The 22,597-nt window shown below is 36.2% G+C and overlaps 1 protein-coding gene across 1 annotated transcript; it reads right to left on the bottom strand.

Moving 5' to 3' along the window:
• Window positions 1-10,297: 10,297 nt before the first annotated feature.
• Window positions 10,298-21,656, bottom strand: LOC122823537 (serine/threonine-protein phosphatase alpha-2 isoform-like). The gene is made up of 7 exons (XM_044103252.1): window positions 21,146-21,656; window positions 19,555-19,686; window positions 16,602-16,832; window positions 15,193-15,297; window positions 13,621-13,844; window positions 11,760-11,894; window positions 10,298-11,095 (listed from the first exon to the last, which is right to left on the bottom strand). Exons 1-7 carry the CDS (start codon window positions 21,198-21,200, stop codon window positions 11,000-11,002), a joined length of 978 nt encoding a protein of 325 aa, XP_043959187.1. The 5' UTR covers window positions 21,201-21,656; the 3' UTR covers window positions 10,298-10,999.
• Window positions 21,657-22,597: the final 941 nt, after the last annotated feature.

The raw sequence follows: 22,597 nt of genomic DNA on the forward strand, positions 1-22,597 counted from the left end.
GGGTTTTATACCCCGAATGGGCTCGGGATGGGAGGAACACCCCACTCCAACTTCCTGCATAGGCCGACATGCTGGTGGTGGCGGTGGGGGTTAAAGGGTGGGGTTTGAGGTGGAGCAATGAGGAGGTGAGACGATGGAGTTGGATTTGGAAAGTAGGAGGTGATGCAGGAGATGGGTTGGAAGGAGAAGGAGGTGTTGCGAATGGAAATGAGACCTGTTTTTGGAACATGCATGGTCAGTGGAATAAGAAGAAGGGAGAAGGTGAGAGAGCAAAGATGGGAGATTATGAAAGGGCGGGTGAACTGGAGGGAGCGCAGAGGGAGGGCTGTGGGGGTCACTGATTGACAGATCAACTGGTTTCTGCTCAAGACGATGGCCAAACTAGTGGGAGGCAGATTGACTCGGGGAAGAAGCTGGCACGGTTGGTACAGGTGAAGCTGCTCATCCCTGAAATCTCTGCAAACATGTTTAGAAGCATCTGCAATTTTACACAGATGCCCACCCAGTTAAATGAGACATAAAGTATTTTCACACCTGATAGAACAGTAGGTTGGGTTCGATTGGGGACTGAAACTGCAACATTAGTTCCCAACCAAGAAATGTTGATTGGTCCTCCCATTAATCGACATTCTGATGCGTAACGATGGCACTTGACAAAATGCAAGCTTCAGTTGTTGAGTCTGCGTTCTGTGACTTTGTATTTTAGTGTTTTTAAGATGTAAAGCACCTTGAACTGCTTTGTTGCTGAAATGTCTTATACAGATAAACTTGAAAACATTTGTTACATTAAGTTGGTGCGGGTCTCTTTCACACTCCAATGCATTTTACAGATATTATTACATAACATGAACTGGATGACTCAATGTCTTTATTGTATGTATATTTGTTGTAAATGTTTGTGTGTATGTGAATGTATATTTTCTTGTTCCATTTTTACCTGTTAAAGTTGCAGTATGCGACTTTTATAAAACATATTTTCGACAGTTTGGGATGAAATTAATTGGTTATCTAGAAACAACCAATCAGAGCCAGAAGGAGGGTTTTGGCGCTGTCAATCACCCTCTGTATGACGCTGCTTATCTTCCCGCTGCAGCTACCACTGGCTGTCATGAATGCTAAGTCCAGATAGCATGGCCTCCCATGACGGCAGATAAATGGTTTTCCTGTAACAGTAAGTTGTTTTTACACCATTAGCACATTTAGCAGCTAATACTCAAGGATGATTGACAACCCTTCTGGCTTTGATTGTTGCTTTTTCTGCATTTATTTAGTCAGCAGTAGTAGATCTGTCTCAAGCTGTCACAACAAGGTAACAGCTTTAACAAATCTGGGACAAAAAAACATTAAATATAGAAGTTACACACTGCAGCTTTAAAGAATATAATATGTGTCCCCCTTTTTACGCCCCCCTTTCTATGGGTTGAAATAAAGCATTAATAAATTATCCCAACTCTTTGAAAAACCTATTCCCCTCCTCGCCTGTGGGGGCGCTGCGCCTAGAATCACTGAAGGAAATGACTCGAAAACCTCTAAAGTTTACATGAGCACAACTTCCTTCTTCACGAAATGTAACAAAAATGGAGTGGTGTCAGGTTTACCAGTTGTAGGATTTCTCTTTTGTCTTTGGTAAAAAAACAAAACAACACTAGCCATTTCTCACGCTTGTTTTTGGGTATATTTACCCAGAATGCCCAGCACTGTAGTCCACTTCCTGTTATAGGAGCGGTCTCCGGTCCAGAGCTCATGGTTTCAACCAAACCGCAGACCTACAGTGTATCACAGCTTTTGGAGATAGAAAAACAAAAAAGGAAATGTAACTTTCAGCCAAAACTTTTGAGATTAATCTTAAAAATTTTACAAAAAAAAATGAGAAAGTTCTGAGTTTGAAATGTCAAATATTTGCTAGAAAAAATACACAGAAAGTTTGACATTAATCTCAGAAATTCCAGAGAAAAAAACTTTGAGTTTCAGAAGCAGAGGTCACCTCTGAGTCTCATCTCATGGACTCTGAAATAAATGCGTCTTTCTGACCAGAGCTGACAGCATGTTGAAGAGTTATGAACCGGACGCTTTGGAGGAGCATTGCAAACCTTTGGTAGAAACGGCGCCTTTAATTCCAGTGAAACCACGCAAAAAAATAAATAAAAAATCCTGGTAAAAGCTTACACCCGGACCGCGCACAAGGTATAAAACTGGCAGAGTTCAATTGATCGGTTTGGATCAGACAGATCCAACGAACCGATGAATTAGCGCAGATTTCTCTGCAGATGCGACCAGGAAGAATTTGAGGTCGAGCGTTCAGACCGCAGCGGGTGAATTGCTTGTAATTTAAGTGAAGTGGTTTAATTTAATTTATTATAAGTCATTGGGGCCACAGTCAGTGGTTTCTGTCCCTACGGAGAAAAGGTTAGATGCGTTCATCTGCTTTATGTGTGATGGGATCTGGATTCACGGTTCAACCAGGTGAATATTAACTAAACCGCATAAAAATGTGGCCAAATAGCCTAATGTTAATATGATTATAATTTGACAGGTAAAAATACTACATGACCGATTTTTTTTTTATGTTGTCAAAAAAAGGCTGACCTTTAGGCGAAAGTAAAAAAAAAATAAAAAAAATAAACTTTTGAAACTCAGAAATTTCCATGTTTTTTCTGAGATTTATCTCTAAATTTATGATTTTTTCTAGCAATTTCTTTACTTTTCAGTTGGATTTTTCTACACTGTACTTCTTACTTTTACTCAAGTAACGTTATTATGAATTATATATGACATATATAGAGTATTAGGCCTATTGTAGATAGAAATAAATAAAGAAAATTTTTGACTTTTGGGTCACAGAAATTAGTTTTTTGGCCAAAATTTACTTTTTTCTACAATGGCCCTAAAACTCGGTCATATAGTTTGCTTTTTGGTCCACATCTGAGTTCAGTTGTGCATTCACACCTCTCCAAACGAATCAAACTTTCTAGGCAAACGAACTGGATTTTGATTAAAACAGACCAAACTGGTGCGAATGAACCCTGAGTGGACGTATGAAGAAAGAGCAGCAGAGGAATGATGGCCGGGGGACGGGAATGCCAAGATATCACATCACAGAAGAGGAGCTCTCGCCTGCAGATCCTCCGGGATCAAGTTTGATTTATTTATTTGTTTTTAAGAGGAAGGGAAAGTGTCAGGGAGCATCCAGGTCCAGAGCAGGACATTGGCCTCTTGTGGTGGAACCGGTGCAGTGAGGGAAGCTGGTAAAAACTCAGTGTGCTGATTTACTGTTTGTTTTCAGAGCTGTAAATGTCCTGCTGCCTCCTGCAGCTCTACTGTTGGTAATAAATGCAGCTGATTGTTAAAGTACTCGCCACTTACTGACATTTTTTATCAATACTTATGAATTGTTAACTGAAAACAAGCTTCTATATCTTGCTGGAAAGTTATTTCTAAGTTTTGTCTTAATTCAAATGTACTAAAAACATTATTTGCACTAAAAACTAGATCAAAAATACTTGATGAGATTTGTATTTTTTTGCAGTGGGTCATGTTCCCTGAAGTTGAGCGCAAAGTGACTGCTGAGGTTTTTTGATCTTTGTGAGGACCCATACTGCTAAAGCCAAATTGTCTCTCTTTACTTTAAAGCCTGATTATACTGTCTTCACTTTATATGCAACTTACTATTAACCAGTGAGGTCAAGTTCCAACCTTCAAAATTAACAAAGTACAGGGCGTGCTCCGGTGGCGTAGAGGTCAGCGCGTCCCACGTTTGGAGGCCCTCAGTCTTCGACGTGGCCGTCGCGGGTTCGATTCCCGGACCCGACGACATTTGCTGCATGTCTTCCCCCCTCTTCTTCCCCCTTTTCTTTCAGCCTACTGTGAAAAAAAGGGACACTAGAGCCCACAAAAAGGACCCCCTGGTGGGGGAAAAAAGAAATTAACAAAGTACATGTTTTTTGCATTATTACAGATATAAACTGAGATTCTTAAAGTGACTCAAACTCATATCTGAAAATACAGAATTCAGATTCATATTCTGGGAAAGCTTCACTGCAAAACTAAAGAGTATAGCTTCTGGTGCAAATATATTATACACTTGAAATAATGTTTTTGTAAGAATCAAAGGCTTGTTTTATGTAAATAGTTCCTTAATATTGATGAAAAAGGTTCTGGTTCAGATTATTTCACTTATAAGATGAGAAAATGTCTTGCTATAAATTAAATAATCTGCCAGTGAAACTAGAACGTTTTCATCAACATTAAGAAACTATTGAGTGAAAACAAGCTCCTCTATCTTGCTGAAAAGTTACTTGTAAATTGGGTTTGTATTATTCTAAGTATACTAAGATATTTGTAGTAGAAACTAGACAGAAAATATTTGGCAATCTTTTGTTTTTGCAGTGCAGCATTTGAATCTTTTCCCCACTGAAACATGTTTATATTTGTTGCTCTCCGCCGGCGTACCATCTCCGTTTCATCTGCTCGTTCTCCGGGCCCCCAGCTGTCGTCCAGCCGCTGTGACCTCTGAGATTTCGGGGGCCGTGAAAGGGTTTGGCCTGTCAGTGTCTCCCTCAGGGCACAGCAGTGACATTTAACTCAATATCCCAGAAGGATAAGGTTTCTGCCGTGCTCCCCTCCATCTTCCGCCTCTGTCTGTCGCTGAAGTGTGAGTAGCCCGTGCACGCAGGAACTCCTGCAGACCCTGCGAACTGGGACACCCATCTCCACCAGCCCCCCGCTGGGTGAACGCGCCACACCCTTCGTCCTCGCTGAGGGATCACCGTGTGCCACCCAGCGCTTTCCTCTCTCCACTTTTGAACTTTGTCCATGTTCCCAGCTCTTTACAAGCGTTGAGCGCTGCGGCGGCGCAGCTGTACTCATCCTATGCAACTAAGTCCGTCTCTGCTGACTTGCAGACCTCAGGCAAAGTGAGAGGCAACTGGTGTCACTCTAAGATGTATAGCTCTGATATATTTTCTGCAGATTGCACTGTGGAGAGGTTTCTACCCGCCACATTGAACATTTGAGCACAAATTTGCAAAGAAACAAAAATCCTACCAAATATTTTGGTGTAGCTTTTAGTGCAAATGTGTTCGTACACTTGAAATAAGACAAAAGTAACTTTTCAGCAAGATATATGAGCTTGTTTTTAATCGATAATTCCCTAATATTAGTGGAAAAGTGCTAATTTCACTGACAGATCATTTCACTTATAACATGACAAAAATTATTGTTCTAAGTGAAATAATCTGCCAGTGGAACTACAAATTTTTATCAATATTAAGCAATTATTGACCAAAAACAATCTTTCTGAAAAGTTACCCATTAGCTAATTGTCTTTTTTCAGGTGCACTAATATACAGACTGGTGAAGCAACTATTTAAAGTGACCATCGCCTATAAGATTTTGATGCAAAAAACGTTTAATTTAATTAAACTGATATTTTGAGCTTGAGCATCCTGTTAATTTTATTAAGTATAAAGTGAAGATGAAGGCAGCATGGTCAGGTTTCAAAGTGAGGGGGAACCAATATGTGTAACGCAGGCCGGACACGTGTCCTCACAAAGATGGAAGAAACCTCAGACTCACAGTCACCTGGAGGGAAAATGCTGCACTGCACACAGAGAAATGAAAATCTTACCAAGTAGTTTTAGTCCAGTTTCCAGGGTAATTTCTGAACACAAGTGAAAATAAGACAAAACTTACTCACAAGTAACTTTTCAGCAAAAACTGTTCTAAGTCCATAATTCCTTAATGCTGCTGAAAAAGTTGTAATTTCTCTGGCAAACACGGATGTTCACCTGGTATTTTCGCTAAATTGTCATAAGTTTCATATTGAAAGAATTTGATTTTAAAGAATGTTTCTTTAGAATAAAATTTACTTTCCAATTATGTCAGTTATATTAATGATTTTAATTTTGATTTTAAAAACAACACAATTTTTACGTAACTTTATATTTTAGTCCGTCTGATTATGTAATTTTTAAATACTAAACAAATGATATTTGTTCTGTTGCTCTGTACTTGAGTAGATTTATTTTTTTTTACCCAAGTAATTTCTTGGACAGCTAATTTTTACTATTTCTATAGTAAATATATGTTGAATTACTGCTACTGTTACCTGAGTACAATTTTTCGGTCATCTAAGATATTTGCACGAGAAACTACCAAAGATATTTGATTAGATTTGTGTTTTTTGAAGTGTAGGTAAAATTCAGTTACACTGTAGATATTATTTTTGCAAAAACAGAGCAGAACTGAACCTGATGGCACCTGCATATCGTTTTTCACACGTGCAAAGTATGCTAAAAGGCTCTCAGAGTGATTGGATTTGTACAGCAGTGCGGACATAATTAGGGTTATGGATAAAGCAGCCATAAAGTTGGCTTTAGCACTGTACTTGTTACAGCATTAGCTAATAGTAATAATAGAAGTGGCAGCTGAGCCTCTGAATCCAGAATTCCTCTGCAGATATAAATAGAGAAGGTGACAGTGTGCAGTCGGCGGTGGCAGCACAACAGCTTTGCTGCGTTTTTACGTGGGAATGTCTGCTCCGAATGCAGCTCAGATTCATGAATCAAACCTCCACGTATCACGAAGAAACGTTGGGACTCATTAAAACTCCACAGTGTCATTAGTGTCCAGTAGGACTGCGAAGGTTCTGGTTGTTCACACCATTCCAAGCACTCAGGGATGTACTATATAAGCCACGAGGGAGCTGATGAGGGAACGCGAGACTGTTGATCATTTTAATAGAGTGTCGCTTACCTGGTTTGCACTGCAGATTACAAACCAGAGGCGTTTTATTGGGAAACTCAAGGTGAGCTGAAGGTCTCAAAAAGGAGAATGATTTACTAAGCAGCTGAAATTTTTAGAAAACCCAATTTAATCCTAAATAAGGTTAATAAGTAATTGTTTTTGTGTTGTTTTTTCTTTTTTGCAAAATCATCAAACCTAATTGTTGTCATAAATCATGTTATCCTATTAGGTATTCAAAATGGGAATGATAAGAGAACATCACATTCCATCAGAATAAAGGAGATATATATTTTTTTAAATTAACCTTTTGCATGTTTTTTGTACTTCCATTGGGTGTCTATTGCTTCTAAAAGCAGCCCAAACACTTAAACAAAACCACCCAGGCAGTTTTTGGCAATAAGTTAAAGTTCCTTGGTGTCTGGAATGTGAATGGTTTCAAAAACCTTCCGAATGTTAAGTCACAAATCAGCAGACACTCGACACACTTCCAAGTTCTTTCTAGAAAATGTCAGAGATAAATATCAAAGTTTCTTTTTTTTTTCTAGAAACATTTTGAGTTTAGAATGTCTTTTTTTTCTTCTGTTTTTCTGAGATTAAACACAAATTTTTAATTTTTTAGACAGAAATTTACTCCTTTTTTCCATCTACAATGGCTCTAATAGGCAGGTAGGAAGTTAGCATTAGCGTCAACCACAGAACGCCAGCCTCTAACATTTGACTGACAAAAAAGTCCCAAAAGAATAAAAAAAAAATACAATTTATAGAACTACATCTTGGTAGAATACAGAATGTTACTTTAATTTAACCCATATTTTATTGAAGTTGGATTAGAAATTAGGGCCCTACAAACATTTTTGTGGCTGATCGTAACGGTTTCGTTTACCGACATGACTCAATGCATAGTAATGGCGCCTGAAGGTTAGATAATTACGGTTAGCTTTGCTGCATAACTTTTGCGAACTTCTGCCCAAAGATTATGTAAATTAATACAACTTACATTTCTGGGTTTCATTTTGTTAACTGAAGTGTTCTAACGCGGCAGCGCGTCTATGGGCGGGTAGTAAAAGAAACGTCTTCTTGGCTCCACTACGAACCAGGAATGTGCGCATGCGCGAAGTGCCCGCATGTAAACAGTAACGTTGAACGTGTCTATTTTAAATGGTCCAGCCGCTGCAGATTTTAATGTGATCAAACGTTTCTAAGTCCAACTTGCATTTCTTTTTTAAATCTAAGACATTTTTATTTTTTATTTGAATTTTAATAAACTTCTGATACATAAATTTTATGTTTTTAAAGGAAGCACAGACACCCGGATGTGATTTCTTTATTTACTCAAGGCCTTTCACTGAATGTTTCCAGCTTAATTAAATAATCACTGTGATGAATTTAGTTGCAGTAAAGCACATTGTTCAGCATTAAATTACCAATATTTTCATCCACAATAACATCTGCCTTGCCATATTGACTGGCACACATCCATGAATCAGGAGGCTTATATTTCATGAGGGCCGTTCTGTTACCAGAGTGTCGTAAACCAAATCCTTTTGCAGTTTTATAATAGCTGTCATAAATTACAAAACGGCTCAGTGTGTCAGGCGGGCAAGGCGATATGAATGGCTATGTACAGTATTTGATATCATCTGAAAGATGAACTCTGTAAAATAAACATATTTAATGTCTTATCTATTTTAAGTCCACTGACCTTCCCTAACCAAAGGTACAACTGTAAGCGGAGGGAACGAAGGAGCCGCAAAACTCAAGTTTCTCTTTCCAGTGAATCTTAATCTGGTGAACAGACTCACTGAGGTCAAGGTCAGGATTAATTCGGACCTCAAAGCTCACAGAGCAGCACAGATTTAACCCAAAAGTCCCCCAGTAAAATGTTTGCAAACAGTGAGCTTCAGAATACAAATAAATAGGTAAAAAGGTGAAAAATTTGAAATTCATAAATTCTCAATTGAATAATTGGTAAAATGAAGGTCAGAATTAACGTCATTCAACTTGTAAAATACCTTTATGACTATCTTAGGAAAGATAGAGAGTTCATGACCTTTTTTTAAGCCTCCATTCTAGAGTAGTACACGTTGTTCCTGTAAAAGGAAGGCAGAGTGATGGACGGGGCGTCTTGACCGGGTCGCTGATGACAGGAAGATGAATAAATGCAAAAAAAGAGCCAGAGAAATGCAGAAGAAGAAAACAAGACTTCATTTAAATCAGTAAATATAGAAAGACGCCAAATTTTTGCAAAGAACGGCAGCATCAAATAGTTTTGTCTTTAAAAACAAACACTTTGAGATTGTGATTATTTTTATAAAAAATGCAGCTGCATGCGAAGTAAATCTTTACATTTTTCCATTTAATTAAATTAGGGATGTCTATACACGTAACCTAGAGTAAAAAAAACCAAAACATTCAGCTAAATTTTATTTTTTGAACTGGTGAGAGTGGGTTAATTTATCCATTGATACTGCCACCTTGTGGACAAAAGCAAACATCACACACCAAATACAAACTAATGCTCCAGTGTTTTTTTACTTTTTTTGCCTTGTGTGCAGATAAAAAAAAAAAAAAAAAAAAGCTGAAGTGTGGCTTTTTATTTACACCCAATAAACAAACACATTAGTGGAAAACAATTAAACATTAGATTCTTCATTTTGTGATGTGAAAGAATTGGAGTAAATCATGTTTGAAAACAATTTCCACCTTTTCTGGGAGATGCATCATGAAGAAACATGTTTCCCAATGTAACTACTATAACTTATTTAATCAATTTACTCACACCTGTCTTCACTTTATTCTGTGACGTGCATTTTTTGGAATCCTTCTCCTGACTGATCCCTTTGGATCCAGTGGCGATGATCTGCATTGTCCAGGCAACAAACTACATTTACCAGAGATGGGCACAAAAAACTAGCTAGCTAGTCAGCCAACAAGGGTTTATTAGCACTGATGAGGTGCTAACATACTGGTGGGTGAGGCTGTCACTGATTAGCTGTTAAAGCCGCTAATTTAAAGTACCGTGAAAGCAGTTTGAAGTTTGTCAAAGTACTTCAGCAACTAATTACCTTCAGGTAAGTAGCTGAAAATAGCTAGGTAGCTACTCTAGCAATTAATTAGCTGCTAATTAGCAGCTAATTAGTGATAGCCTCAACCACCAGTTTATTAGCACATTTCTAAATGCTAATAAATTAACAGCTAGCTGTTACTTTAGCGGTAGCCTCAATTACCTCAAGTCACAGGATGTGATAAAGATTTGCCTGACAAAAAATAAACTATATAGACTGAGATTAAACAACATTTAAAAGCTGTGATTAGCAGTATTTAAGGTATACTTCTAAATTTTAAAATAAATTTAAGACATTTTAGGGCCTTACTTTTAGAAACATGAAATCAAGACTTTTTAAGGATGCACAGAAACCCTGCTTTGATCTAGTAGAAGAAATAAAATGTGTAAATCTGTGAATAATTTACAGTTTAATTCCTGCGACTAAGCGTGGGTTCAATGTAAAACTGATAATTAAACAAACACAGAAGAAGAAGGAGACACGGCAGCTCAGATTCTCGGTTTATTGGTCAACTCGATGAAAGACTACAAAACGAATTCACAAAAAATCTCTTTCAAGTAATCAAATCTGTACAAACCTAAACTGTATGGGGGGTTTTTACAGCTCTGGCTCATATGAATCTGACGAGTCATTTGTGTCTGCGCGTGTGTGCCGGCGTGTTCTTGCTTGGAAATGATGCAACTCCTAACAGCAAAAATAAGCAAGACACAAAACACACACACACACACACACACACACCTGTGTTTGAGATTTTACAGTACAGAAACAGGGAAAACAAAATACGCCTCCCCCCTCTTACTCTCTACAACTATGCTGCCAAAGCCGCCACGACAGCAACCTGTCTCCCCAAAACAAACCTGCGATTTCAGTCTGGTTGCCATAGAGACCGACCCTGTGGTTTCAACGCGGTCAGAGCAAGGGGAAAGTATAAACCTTTCAATAAATTTGCAAAAATGTACATGTGATTTTAATGCTCACCTGCAGACGAGACAAGTTTATAGTCCGCGCACGCACGCACTCACTCAGACAATTCATTACATTAAATGTTTTAAGAAGTACAGATAAAAAAGGAAGAAGAAAAAAAAGCCCTGGGTATAGGTTTGATTTCTGGCTGTTTGGTGGAATAAAGGAGAAGAGAGGTAGAGAGGGCAGGAGGGATGGGCCGGAGGTCGAAAAGCAAACTACTGCTGTCATTTCTTAGCTTTCCTGGGAGGAGTGACGGGGCGGCCGGAGCCCAAGCCGCCTCCGCCGCCGTAGAACAGCTTCTTATCGGCGGGTTTCAGGATCTGTTGCAGAAAAAAACCCCATCAGGAAAAAACAAATAAACAGAGAAAGTAATGTGTTTTCTAAAGATATTAACATCTGTATCATTCCCAATATTGGGAATAGAAAAATATCAAAATCGGTACCGGTAGGGCTGCAACGCTAAATTTTCTTGGACAATAAATTGTTCCAGATGCTATTGCAACAACAGTAATGTTGTTGTTTTGAGACAATTTTTAAGTAATGTGATGGTAAAGACATAATAATGCAAGAACACATTGTAAAGGTAAAAAACCATAAAATTTTAATGAATGATGCGTGTAAAACATCTGGCTAGCCTGCATCTTGCAATGACAGAAAAGTCCAGTGATTTAAAAATACGCAGAATAAACAATTAAATAGTTCTGTAAAGACACAATTTAAGACCTGTGATTTAAGGCCAACCTACTTTTAAGGCCTAATTTTTATAGATATGTGAATTTAAGATTTAAGGACATCCTGTTATGATTTCATTGTCACCACTAAACAGACATTTTTCTGGCCCTGATACTCCGTCTGTCATTTGCAATTTCTTTACGAGAGACTAAAAATTAATTAAAATTGCAAATCAAGTTAGGTATGAAAATATCGTAGATTTAATTTTTTAAGAGCTGTGATAATTTTCAAAGATTCAGGTGTAATGCTCACCTGGAATGAACACATGAGGGTCTCGTCTACACTCATCATGGCCCCTGCGTTGTCGAACTCCCCGCAGTAGTTTGGGGCTGAAAACAGCGTCACCAGCTGACGCTTAGCAAAGAACTCATAACCGTCCTCAACCACCTGAAAACCAGCAGGAGACGGTCAAAATGCAGCCGAGCGAGGAGGCAGGAGAAATAAAAACTAATAAAAATGTGAGTTTTGTAAAACAAAAATAATAGTACACACAAAAAAGAAAAAAAATTGATAAAAAATTAATTGAAAAAATTACAATTTGTTCTCCCCTCCAAAAACTCTGAGTAGTTCAGTTGGGAGTTAAGACGCTCCTTCAAGACGCTAACATACGTTTATCACCGATTCCAACAAAGATTAAGATCTAGAGAACATTTGATACCAGTAACGATGCTGCGGATACGGCTGACAATTATCTGAGTAATCGACTATTCTATTGACAGACGATTAATCGATTTCCCCAAAGATTAATTGACTATTCCAATGATTTACAGATTTTTCAGAAAATTAATTAATTGTTCTACCGATTAATTTATTATTACCATTAATTGGTTGTTGTGTTGATTAATCAATTACTCGGACAATAAATCAACTGTTCTGACAATTATTCAATTGTTCCGACGATTAATCAAGTAAAAAATTTGCACATTATCACAAATTTTCAACAGATTTGGCTTATTTTGTACATTATTAAAAATGTATTAAAATGCTAATAAATAATTCAATTCCTTTCCTAAATGAGAAAAACATTTTATTGCCTATAATGCAGTAACATATTATTCCTTTAGTGTACTCTTGATCATTTGTAGCGTCTGCAGCCAAAAAAAACCTTACATTTTTTTTAAAATCAACATGTAAAAAGTTCAGCCCTTTACCGAAGAGGATTAAGGCCACCGAAAAAAAATAATAAAAGAAGAATTCTGACTTTAATCTCAGAATTCTGAGATTAAAGTCAGAATTCTTTTTTTATTTTTTTTTCGGTGGCCCTAATCCTTTCTGCTCGACTTAATATCAATACACTGTAGGGCTGATTATTTTTTTAGATGGACTAATTAATAATTAGATAGAAAAATTCAGTTTAGGATTTCTGCATAGAACATATTTACAGACAAAGAAAGTTTTTCATCTAAAAATGTTTATATTTTTGCTCAGTTTTGGCTTAATTGTTGCTCTGACTGTGCTGTTCTTTTTTTAAATAAAATAGTACAGTTTTACTTTTAAATATCTGTATAGTCCAAATTAGTTTACCATTATTTTAACAATTAATCACGATCGAACCGATTAATCACGATCGAACAGATTAATCACAATCGAACAGATTAATTAAGCCCTAATAAGGGCAGAAAAAAGTTTTTAATTGGAGAGTAGGTAGGAAGGGAAACAAGTAAAGATATTAAAACAAATCAGACAAAAATACAAGAATAGAAATATTAGCAGTATAAGATTTATGTACAATCTACAACGTAAACTAACAGAAATCAACAGCCAATATTTACAACTTGGAGAGAAGTATAACTGAGCTTCAGCTTTTATTGTTGTTTTTTGAGAAGTTCCACCTGCTGCACTTCCACAAAACCTTTGAAAGTCATCAACCAGCTTGCTGAGAATTCAGAGAGGAAGTTCCCAGCCGACAGGAACAACATGAGCGCAGAGAGAGCCTCGCCTCGCAGAAACAGGTTCCAACAAGCTGAACACACCTCGAAAAAAAACATTCCTTTGTCCTAACAGATTATTTTATAACCGAATACAAATAATAATCAATTCAGCTGAAGAACAAGTCGCTCTGGTCTTGCTTTTGTCAACATCTCTCATGAAAAAATTAACTCGCCACACTGACCTGATGGGCTCGACAAATCAGGTCCATGTCGTGTCTGTGGAGGAACTTGGTGACCACGTCTGCGCCGAAGGTGAAGGAGACGCCGCGGTCGTTCTCGCCCCAGCCCAGCACGTCCTTGTCCGGGTCGGCCCACAGCAGGTCGCAGAGGAGGCCCTGGTCGGGCACGTCGGTGGGACGCATGACCCTCCTGACCTGCTCCATGGACTGGAGGTCCGGGGAAAGGCCTAAACACGAACAACGCCCAGGTTAAAAACGGAGAATCAGCAGGAAATATACCAATATTTTTGATTTAGAGCATTTGAAGTGTCAGAAACTGAACCAGTTCCACAGCGGTGACACTATTTAATCACTAGGAATCGGTGGAGACTTCAAAAAAATCAATAAATGTAAGCATGGGCCAAAATGATTAATTGAATTAATCGTGATTAATCGATTATTAGAACAATCATCAACTGATTCTGTAATCAATTAAGTGTAGAGACTCAAAAAAAGGGTCATTTTCTGACCAGTTGTCTTCAGAGCAGAAACTCAGCCAAAACTGTATAAAATATACATACGTTTAACATTTAAGATAAAAAGAAAACAACCTTTTGTTTGCACATATTTCTTTAGGCTAAAGCGATTAATCGGTTATGGAAGTAATTAGTAGTTAATTAGTAATTAATCACTACATGGAGCATACAGATAAATAACCCTGACCATTCAGCAAGCTGTTATTTAGCATGAAGGCCAGAATTTTTTATATAAACTGATTTTTGATTATTAAATCTGTGACTTTCTGACCGATATTCATTATTTTTTATATTTGTTTCACGTTGGATTCATGTTAATGTGCATTTAAAGACTCAACTTTGAATAAAAAAATATATCTGAAAAAATTCTCGATCAGAAATTGCACATGGAGTTTCTCCACGACCCTCAACTTTGAATAAAAAAATATTCAAAGTCGCGACCCCCCCACACTGAAGACCTCTGGACTAGATCAAAGATATAATTGATCAATAATTATTTTTTCTTCAAAAGGAGCAAAAACGTGAAAGAAATCCCTGCATATACCAGAACAAAACTAACTTTTGAATTTAATTCTGCAAACTACAAAGGTGATTAAACCAGATTTAGATTTAAGCTCCATCGTCGTCCTTCTGCAAGGTAAAGCTCCTTCATGTGTTCACTCTCTCTTGTGTAACCAGAGTTTACAGATCAGCAGTCTGTGTTTACATATTCTCACTCGACGCCGCCATTTTGTCTGAGCCCCCTTTCACATGCTTTTTAATTTCTCTAAACCTACAAACACACATTCACTGTGAAACACTAATATTTATTCTCAGCGGATGTGTTGACCGATTCCCTACGACATTCTCCAGATCCTTAAATGTTTCATCAGATGTTTTCCAAATGTAAATCCTAATAAGAGTAGGATTAAAAAAAAAAAAAAAAAAAAAAATCAACCTAAGTAGCCAAACACCGACTCTCTGAAAACGGGACATAAATAGAGTGAATTTTACGCTCGTTTGGCTGCGACAGAAACAACGGAGCAGAGATGAGAGACGAGTTACGGGGAGAGGAGGATACCTCCATGGCAACAGAAGATCTTCTCGTCAACGATGGCTGCGACGGGCAAACAGTTGAAGCAGTCGGTGAAGGTCTTCCACAGCTTTATGTTGTATCGCCTTTTACCTGCGAGAGAAAACCACATCAGAAAGCCTGAATGTCGGATGATTTCACTGCTGCAAACTGCAACCCGTTTCAGTGGGACTGCATGCAGAAGAGGAGGGGAAAATTATGTAATCTTCACTTTTCTGTATCGCAGATAAAACCTGAAAAGTGTGGCATGCATTTGCATTCAGCTAAACAGAGTTAATAGTTTGCGAAACAGAACCAGGTGAAAGTACAGGTGCACCGATTGCAGATTTCTGAAACTGGATCTGACAATTCCAAATTTTGGGTCTGAAAAGTTTTAAAAACTTTTTGCCGTTCTTCTTTGCCAAACAGCTCAAGTCTGATTGGATGAGCCACGCTCTCAGCTTTACCTTCCAAGTCCATCAGTTTAAACTTCACAAAATAATACATTTTGAAGTCTTGCCACACATTTGCAACTGGATTTATGTCTGTACTTTGACTGGGCCGTACACTTTTCCCACAGTAAAAATTCAAGCACTTTTCAGATGAGTTTTCGTACTTTTCCAGCACCACACTTTGAAGAGAAAAATAATACAAATGAACTAAAGAAAACTGTTTTTGTACAGTATTATATAATATAATTTATTACAATAATTAATACGTCTTGTTATTGTGTTTTACATTCTAACGCAGGGCGAAAAGGTAAAATATAACAAAATGTTATGTTTTGAAATGTGACTCCTACACACAACCCCTTTAAAACTGGCTGGTCTGAAAAAGTTACTTAAAAAATGTTTACGTTTTCCGGAGTTTAGCAAATAAAAATCATGTTGGTGATAATAACCTAAAACAATTAAAGGTTTAGTCAGATTTAAGTTCAAACAGTGAGAGAAAAATGTTTTTGTACTGGTTTCAACTGTACATAACATTTTCCAAATATATGCTTTTAATCAAATGGTAGATTGCACTTTATCACAAAACTGTGCAGGCTGAAAATCAAGAACTTTCAAGGCTGAAAATCAAGAACTTTCAAGGCTGAAAATCAAGAACTTTCCAGGACAGAAATTAATCTTGAAAAATAGAAATGAAAACATTTTCAAAGACTTCAAGCACCTGATAAAAAAACAAACACACACAGAAAAGCTGCTAAAATAAGGAAACAAACGTGAATATATTTTACTAAATGGGATTAATTACTGGATTTTTAGACTACTTTCTGTTGAACGTGAATAAATAGAAGAAATTTCTACACAATGTAAAAAAGTTTTAAGGGGAATGAAAACTTTCAATAAACACTACCAAACCAAACTTCTTCTTAGACGGTGGGTAAACAAATACAGTCTGAATTTATCCTGACTTACACTCATCATAGAAGCCGTATATTCTGTTAATGGAGGCGCACTCGTGGTTTCCCCTCAGCAGGAAGAAGTTTTCTGGGTATTTGATCTTGTAGGCCAGCAGCAGGCAGATGGTCTCCAGCGACTGCTTCCCTCTGTCCACATAGTCGCCCAGGAACAGGTAGTTGCTCTCTGGTGGGAAGCCTCCGTATTCAAACAGCCTCAGAAGGTCGTAGTACTGCCCATGAACATCGCCTGGAGAGGTGGAAAGAGCAGGATCGTATGGAAAACCGAAAATGACAAAAAATAAAATCCATTTTGTTGTATCCTTTTCTTTATATGTGTGTTTTTGTCAAGAAATGTATACATTTTGTTTTGCCTCTGACGAAAACAAGTTTCTGCTTTCATTACGTCAGTTTGGGTCCTCCATAGGTCTGAGCTTGATTTTAATTAAATTTCGACTCACAACAGTCATTTAGAGGCAGATATAGAGAAACAGATCTGATTATTAAAATAAAATTGATCCATAAAATTTAAAGATTTCCATCTGAGGAAGCCCAGACTTCATGTTGAGCAAGTACGGGGTCACGTAGACAGAAACAACTCGCTTTTAACATTATTCGTGCTTTCATTGCGTATACTGAAATTCCGAAAATAAATGTACTTATTGCTAATTTTGAAAAGTAAAAAAAACTAATGTTTTTCAATAAAAAGTTATTGTGATAAGTTTCTTATAAGAATTAGAAGAATTTTGATTTACTGCTCATCTAATAATGTTTTTAAAGAACTGAAACCGTCCTTATTGTCAGGTCGATAGTTTTCTATTTTCTCTATTGAAAAACTTGTCCTGGAAGCAGAGATGATTAATGCAGATAGACGGCTTGTTTTTTATCTTTTAGGGTGACAAAATTTTAAAACAATTAAAAAAATGTTAAATAGAACCAAACTTACTAAGCAGGTTTCTTCGTTCTTTAGCATACTGTCGTAATTAGAATCTCAAACATGCAGCAGCTTTTACTCAAAGCAGCTTAAAAAACACAGTGACCTTGTGCCCCGTTTTTGTTGCAGAGTTTAGACAAAAAAATTTTTTATAGTCCAAATAAGAAAAACTAACAAATTTGGTAAGTTAAATCCTATTTTTCTGTTTTGGATCCCCAGTGATTTTCCTTTCCTAAAATGATTCAGACTTTTTAGTTCATTTCCATAACATCTTGCATGTTTATGTTATTAATAGGTGAATACAAATTTTAAAAAGATAAAGAAACAACCATTTTATTTTTAAAAATAAAAAGAAATGTGAACCTTGGCAGAAAGTTTTACACCACTGCTTTAAGGATGTCCAACTTTAATCTGTAGTGAAGCTAGAACAGATGGAGAAACCAAACTTTGTGCCACTTTTTAAATCTAAAAACATTAAATTCTTATTACTTTTCAGCAAAAAAGTAAAATTAAACTCCTGGCTATACTGCAGCAGTAATTATTGGTCAACATACATTAAACAACTTTACGTTTAAAAGATCAAATAGCAAAGTGGTTAAAAGTGTTATCTACAAAAAGCTAAAGGTTCAACTCTTTCTTTGGGAAAAACATTCATTTTTCACACCAACCATTATTTAACTAAATATTCCAATAATCAGTTGATTTTCAGCAGAAAAAAACTCAAGACGTGAGCCTGAATTTAGTGCTGTAATGTAGGGCAGAAACGATTAATCGTGATTAATCAATTGTTGAAATAATCGTTGACTAATTTAGTAATCGATTAATCATTAACTGGAGTACACATCCATAAAAAAGGGCTGAAATAACAGTTAAAATTGTAAATAAGCTATAATTGTATAAAATTATACACAGTTTGCATTTAAGATAAAGAAAACATTTTCTCTGTAAACATGTTCTCCCACATTTGCTGAGCCATTTACTGCATTTTAAGCAATTATTTATTTTGTTGTGTAAAATTTTATGAATTTGTTTAATTGCATTTTAAATGCAATTCTAATGTTGTATTAAAAAAGCTTAAGAAGTTAAATAAAAAATCTGCAGAAAGAGCTGCATTACCTAGACAATTAATCAATTAATCATTAGAATAAGTGATTACTAAAATAATCATAAGTTGCAGCCGTATTGCAGAGGTTTTTTTCTCTCCGTTTTCTGCAGAGTAATGCAAACTCGGCCACTTTCTGAACTCCACACACTGTTCCTATGAAGTAACACTGAATGGTGTCATCAGCACAACGACTCAGGAGAACAAGTCCAAGGAGATTCGCACTGCAAAACAACACGGCAGCGGCAAGGCAACAAAAAATAAATAAATCTCTGCATGCTATTAATAAGAGAAAGTCAAATACAAACGCTTATTAAATCCTGCAACTGTTAGAGCTGACATGATTAATCAAATTAGTCGTGATTAATCAATTATTGAGACAGTCGACAATTAATTTTTAACTGGAATATAGGCTCAAAAAAAGACCATTTACTGGGGAAAAATCAACATTGTATAAAAATGCATATATTCTGCATTTAAGATAAAAATGCCTTTTACTATAAAATGTTTTGGCCAAAACTCCTCAGGTGGCAGTTTTAGCTTCACCTGGTTCAGATTTACTAAGGGATTGCTAAATTACTGCATCTTAAGCAATAAAATGTTTATTTTCTTATTTAAAAGGGAATTTATTTATTTGCATCTTTTAATTTATTTCTAAAACAGCACAGAAAAAGACTTAAATGGCTAAATGAAAAATATATAGAAGGTGCCATTTTAAAACCTTATTAATCGATTAATCAACAAAACAATCAATTAATCGTCAGAATAATAGACAGATTAATTAACTACTAAAATAATCGTTAGTTGCAGCCCTGTAACAGTTTTCCACCTCGTTAGAGAATTCACCATAGTGTTAAAATAATCCACAACAACTGTCCTCCCAAACTCAAGTGTGTGAAAATACACTTGAAGATGACCCTTGACTCCGAGGCTCACCGCAAATCTTGAGTGGTGCCTCAAGTTCTAGCAGGATTGGCTGGCTGAGGAAAATCTCCCGAGACTTCAGACAGAGGCCGCGGATTTCATTCTCTGTCAGCTGAACGTTTTTACCGGGTCTGGATCCTTTCACTTAGCAGAAAAATCAAAGCAGAACAAAACGTATGTCAAAGGAAAAACAATGATTTTCACCCTTAATTGTCTGAATTTCAATAGATTAATTTTGTACCCAAAGATGCAAACCATTGGTACTGACTAATCCATCTGTACTGTTAAAAATTACACATTTATACTGGATCTGGGAATAATTTTTACAAGAATTTCTGAACCGTGAATACAGCTAATACTTAAGTCTGTTTTGAGAGACAATTGTCAGATTTCTCAATCAATAATTGTGATATTTTAGGTGTGGAAGTAGAAATATTAGAAAAGAAATTGCCAAAAAAATAACAGGAAAGGACTGACTGACCTTTAAAAAAGGCCTAAGTGGTAAAATGAAAACTCCACAGAATGTGCCGTTTATAAATTCCGATTAATCGCTAGAACAATCGATTAATCGTAAAAAATTTATTATTCAACAAAGAAGGTGCTGTTATACAAAATTAAGGTAAAAAACAAAACTGCTTCGTTTTCCAATGGATTTATTTTAAAAAAAAAATCTAAATCCATTTTTCATATGCAAAAATAATATAGATTTTTATTTTAGCAATACAATTTAAAAGTATATAAAAACATTTTTGATATTAACTTGCTTAAACATAATCTTCCAAACAGCCTAATATTAGCAACTTTTAAACATGTTTAAACATGTTTTTATCTTACATTCTGATAGAATCAATCAACTTTTTGTTGTTTAATTAAAAAAAATAGCTACAGATTGGATACATTTGCTCTAACAAATCTTGTAATTTATTTATTTTTAGGTTAAATAAAATCTTCCACCTCTATCTAAGAACCAGTGACACATTTTAGTCTCTTATGCATTATGCTTTTAAAAATATTAAATTAAAAGAACAAAATTTAAACTCGACAAGTCAGAACTCAAGGAAAACCACATATATGAATCACTCAGGAAGCCTGATTGGTTAACCTCTAATTTCTAACCTAGAAATAGGATGAAATTGTGTGAAAATAAACACTATTTCATATACAATCGTTTGAAAAATGTTGTTAATATGCCTACATTTGTGCACACTTTTTGATTACTGTTAATTTTTTTATTTTAGCTATTCAAAATTCCCACTTTTTAGATTATCAAAGATGATTTGGAAAGAAATGCAAGCAAATTCAACATTTCAAAAAATACATCGGAACACTGGAGGCATTATCTCGGCTCAAAGTTTACATTTTTGGCCAAATCTGAAATAACGCATCCATTCTTTCCTTCCTTAAAGTGTCAATGTAAAGTTAGGGGGGAAACAGGGTTTAAATGTTAGCAATATGGATGATCAAACCAAGCTGATGCTGCACAATTTAAATGTTCAGCTTCGTTTGCAAGACGCTAAAGATGACTAACTCGCCTAGCATTGGCGGCTTCCCTGTTCGCTAAAATGGCACCTATGTGCGGATAAATGTATATTCTGAGTCTTACCTTCGAGCAGGCGCTGTATAATGGAGTCGATGTTCAACTTGTCGGCTTCCGCCATTTTATTACCCTATTTTTGGATCTTGGAGTAATCGATGAAATAAAGATGCGGCGGCTTAAAGTGGCTACCGAGTCACTGTTAGCCTAACTACTTTAATCGGCTGTCGTTAGCGCGCTAGCTCACTAACCTTGGGGGAAAATTGTCAACCTCAAAGTCTGAGGCCGGGAGTTCAATTAATGGGGATGTGATGGCTGACATGTGCTGCAAAAATAATAAATTGTCAATATATTTTTAGTAAATATTCCAATTAGCTTTTAAATGTCAGTATTTTTTCCCGTGACAACCCAGTTTATGCCGCAACTACTAGCACCATGCCATCGACAAAAAAAAGGCTAGAAGAGTGTTAGCTCAAAGCGACGTTGAACGGAAGTGATAAGACTGTTTTTGCGCTGCGATTGGTTAGTTTTCACATGTAGGCGGTATCTAGTGCGTCCTCTCCTCTCCTGGATTGGCTGTATTCGAAGTATGTCAGCATTTGGTTATCTTAAAGTTCCAATAAAAAAAAGAACGAGTAATCTTTCTTGGTATATAAGGTAGGCTGTGGTGTCATATAATCAAAACATTTATGACAATTTGTTTGATCATTGAATTAGTTTTAAACAATGACATTTATTCAGATCTGAAAGATAATTTTTATAGTTGAAAATTTAATTTAAGATGTGTAAGAAGTTCCCAGTTCCCAGAACTCTTGTGGGAACCATTACATTGGTTTGAAAAAAACGTCTAAGTTATTTTACAAACAGAATTAGGTTACATCACTTTAATGACTAAATTAGAAGAAAATTGAATAACAGGAGTTACTCCAACATTTAATTTCCCTTTGTGATCAACAAAGTTGTTGTTTTTTTCTAATTCGGCATTACAGATATTTAAAATTAAATACTCCCTCAGTGTTAACACTTCCTTAATAAAATTATATTTCAGTTCAGAACTCCAGAATGGCAAGCATCTAAAAAGAAGTTTGATTGTTTACAAAGAACTTTATGCATTGGTAAAACTTTCAACTAAATGAAAAAATTACCAAAAGTTTGGACACACCTTCTAATTGAATTCAATTAGAAAGTGTGTCCAAACTTTTGGTCTGTACTGTATATACTGCATCGTCATTCAACAACAGTGTGTCTTTTCTGACACACTGCTACAGGATATCCTTCCTGCCCACAGCCATCAGCATCTACAACATCTATTTGAAGAGCCTTGGATAATATGAGCTACAATAACATTTAGTTGCTCTTCGGTATTAATAAAGTATTTCTGAATTTAAATTTAAAAATCTTTTTCACAAAAAGTTACTAAAGTATAAATAAGTAAATACAATTAGCTATATTGCCCAACTCAACATATTTCCTGCAAACTGGCACAGAGTTTTAGAATAAAAACTGGAACTGAAGAATGAT

Source organism: Gambusia affinis, linkage group LG20 (assembly GCF_019740435.1).
Source record: "Gambusia affinis linkage group LG20, SWU_Gaff_1.0, whole genome shotgun sequence".
Classification (NCBI taxonomy): domain Eukaryota; kingdom Metazoa; phylum Chordata; class Actinopteri; order Cyprinodontiformes; family Poeciliidae; genus Gambusia; species Gambusia affinis.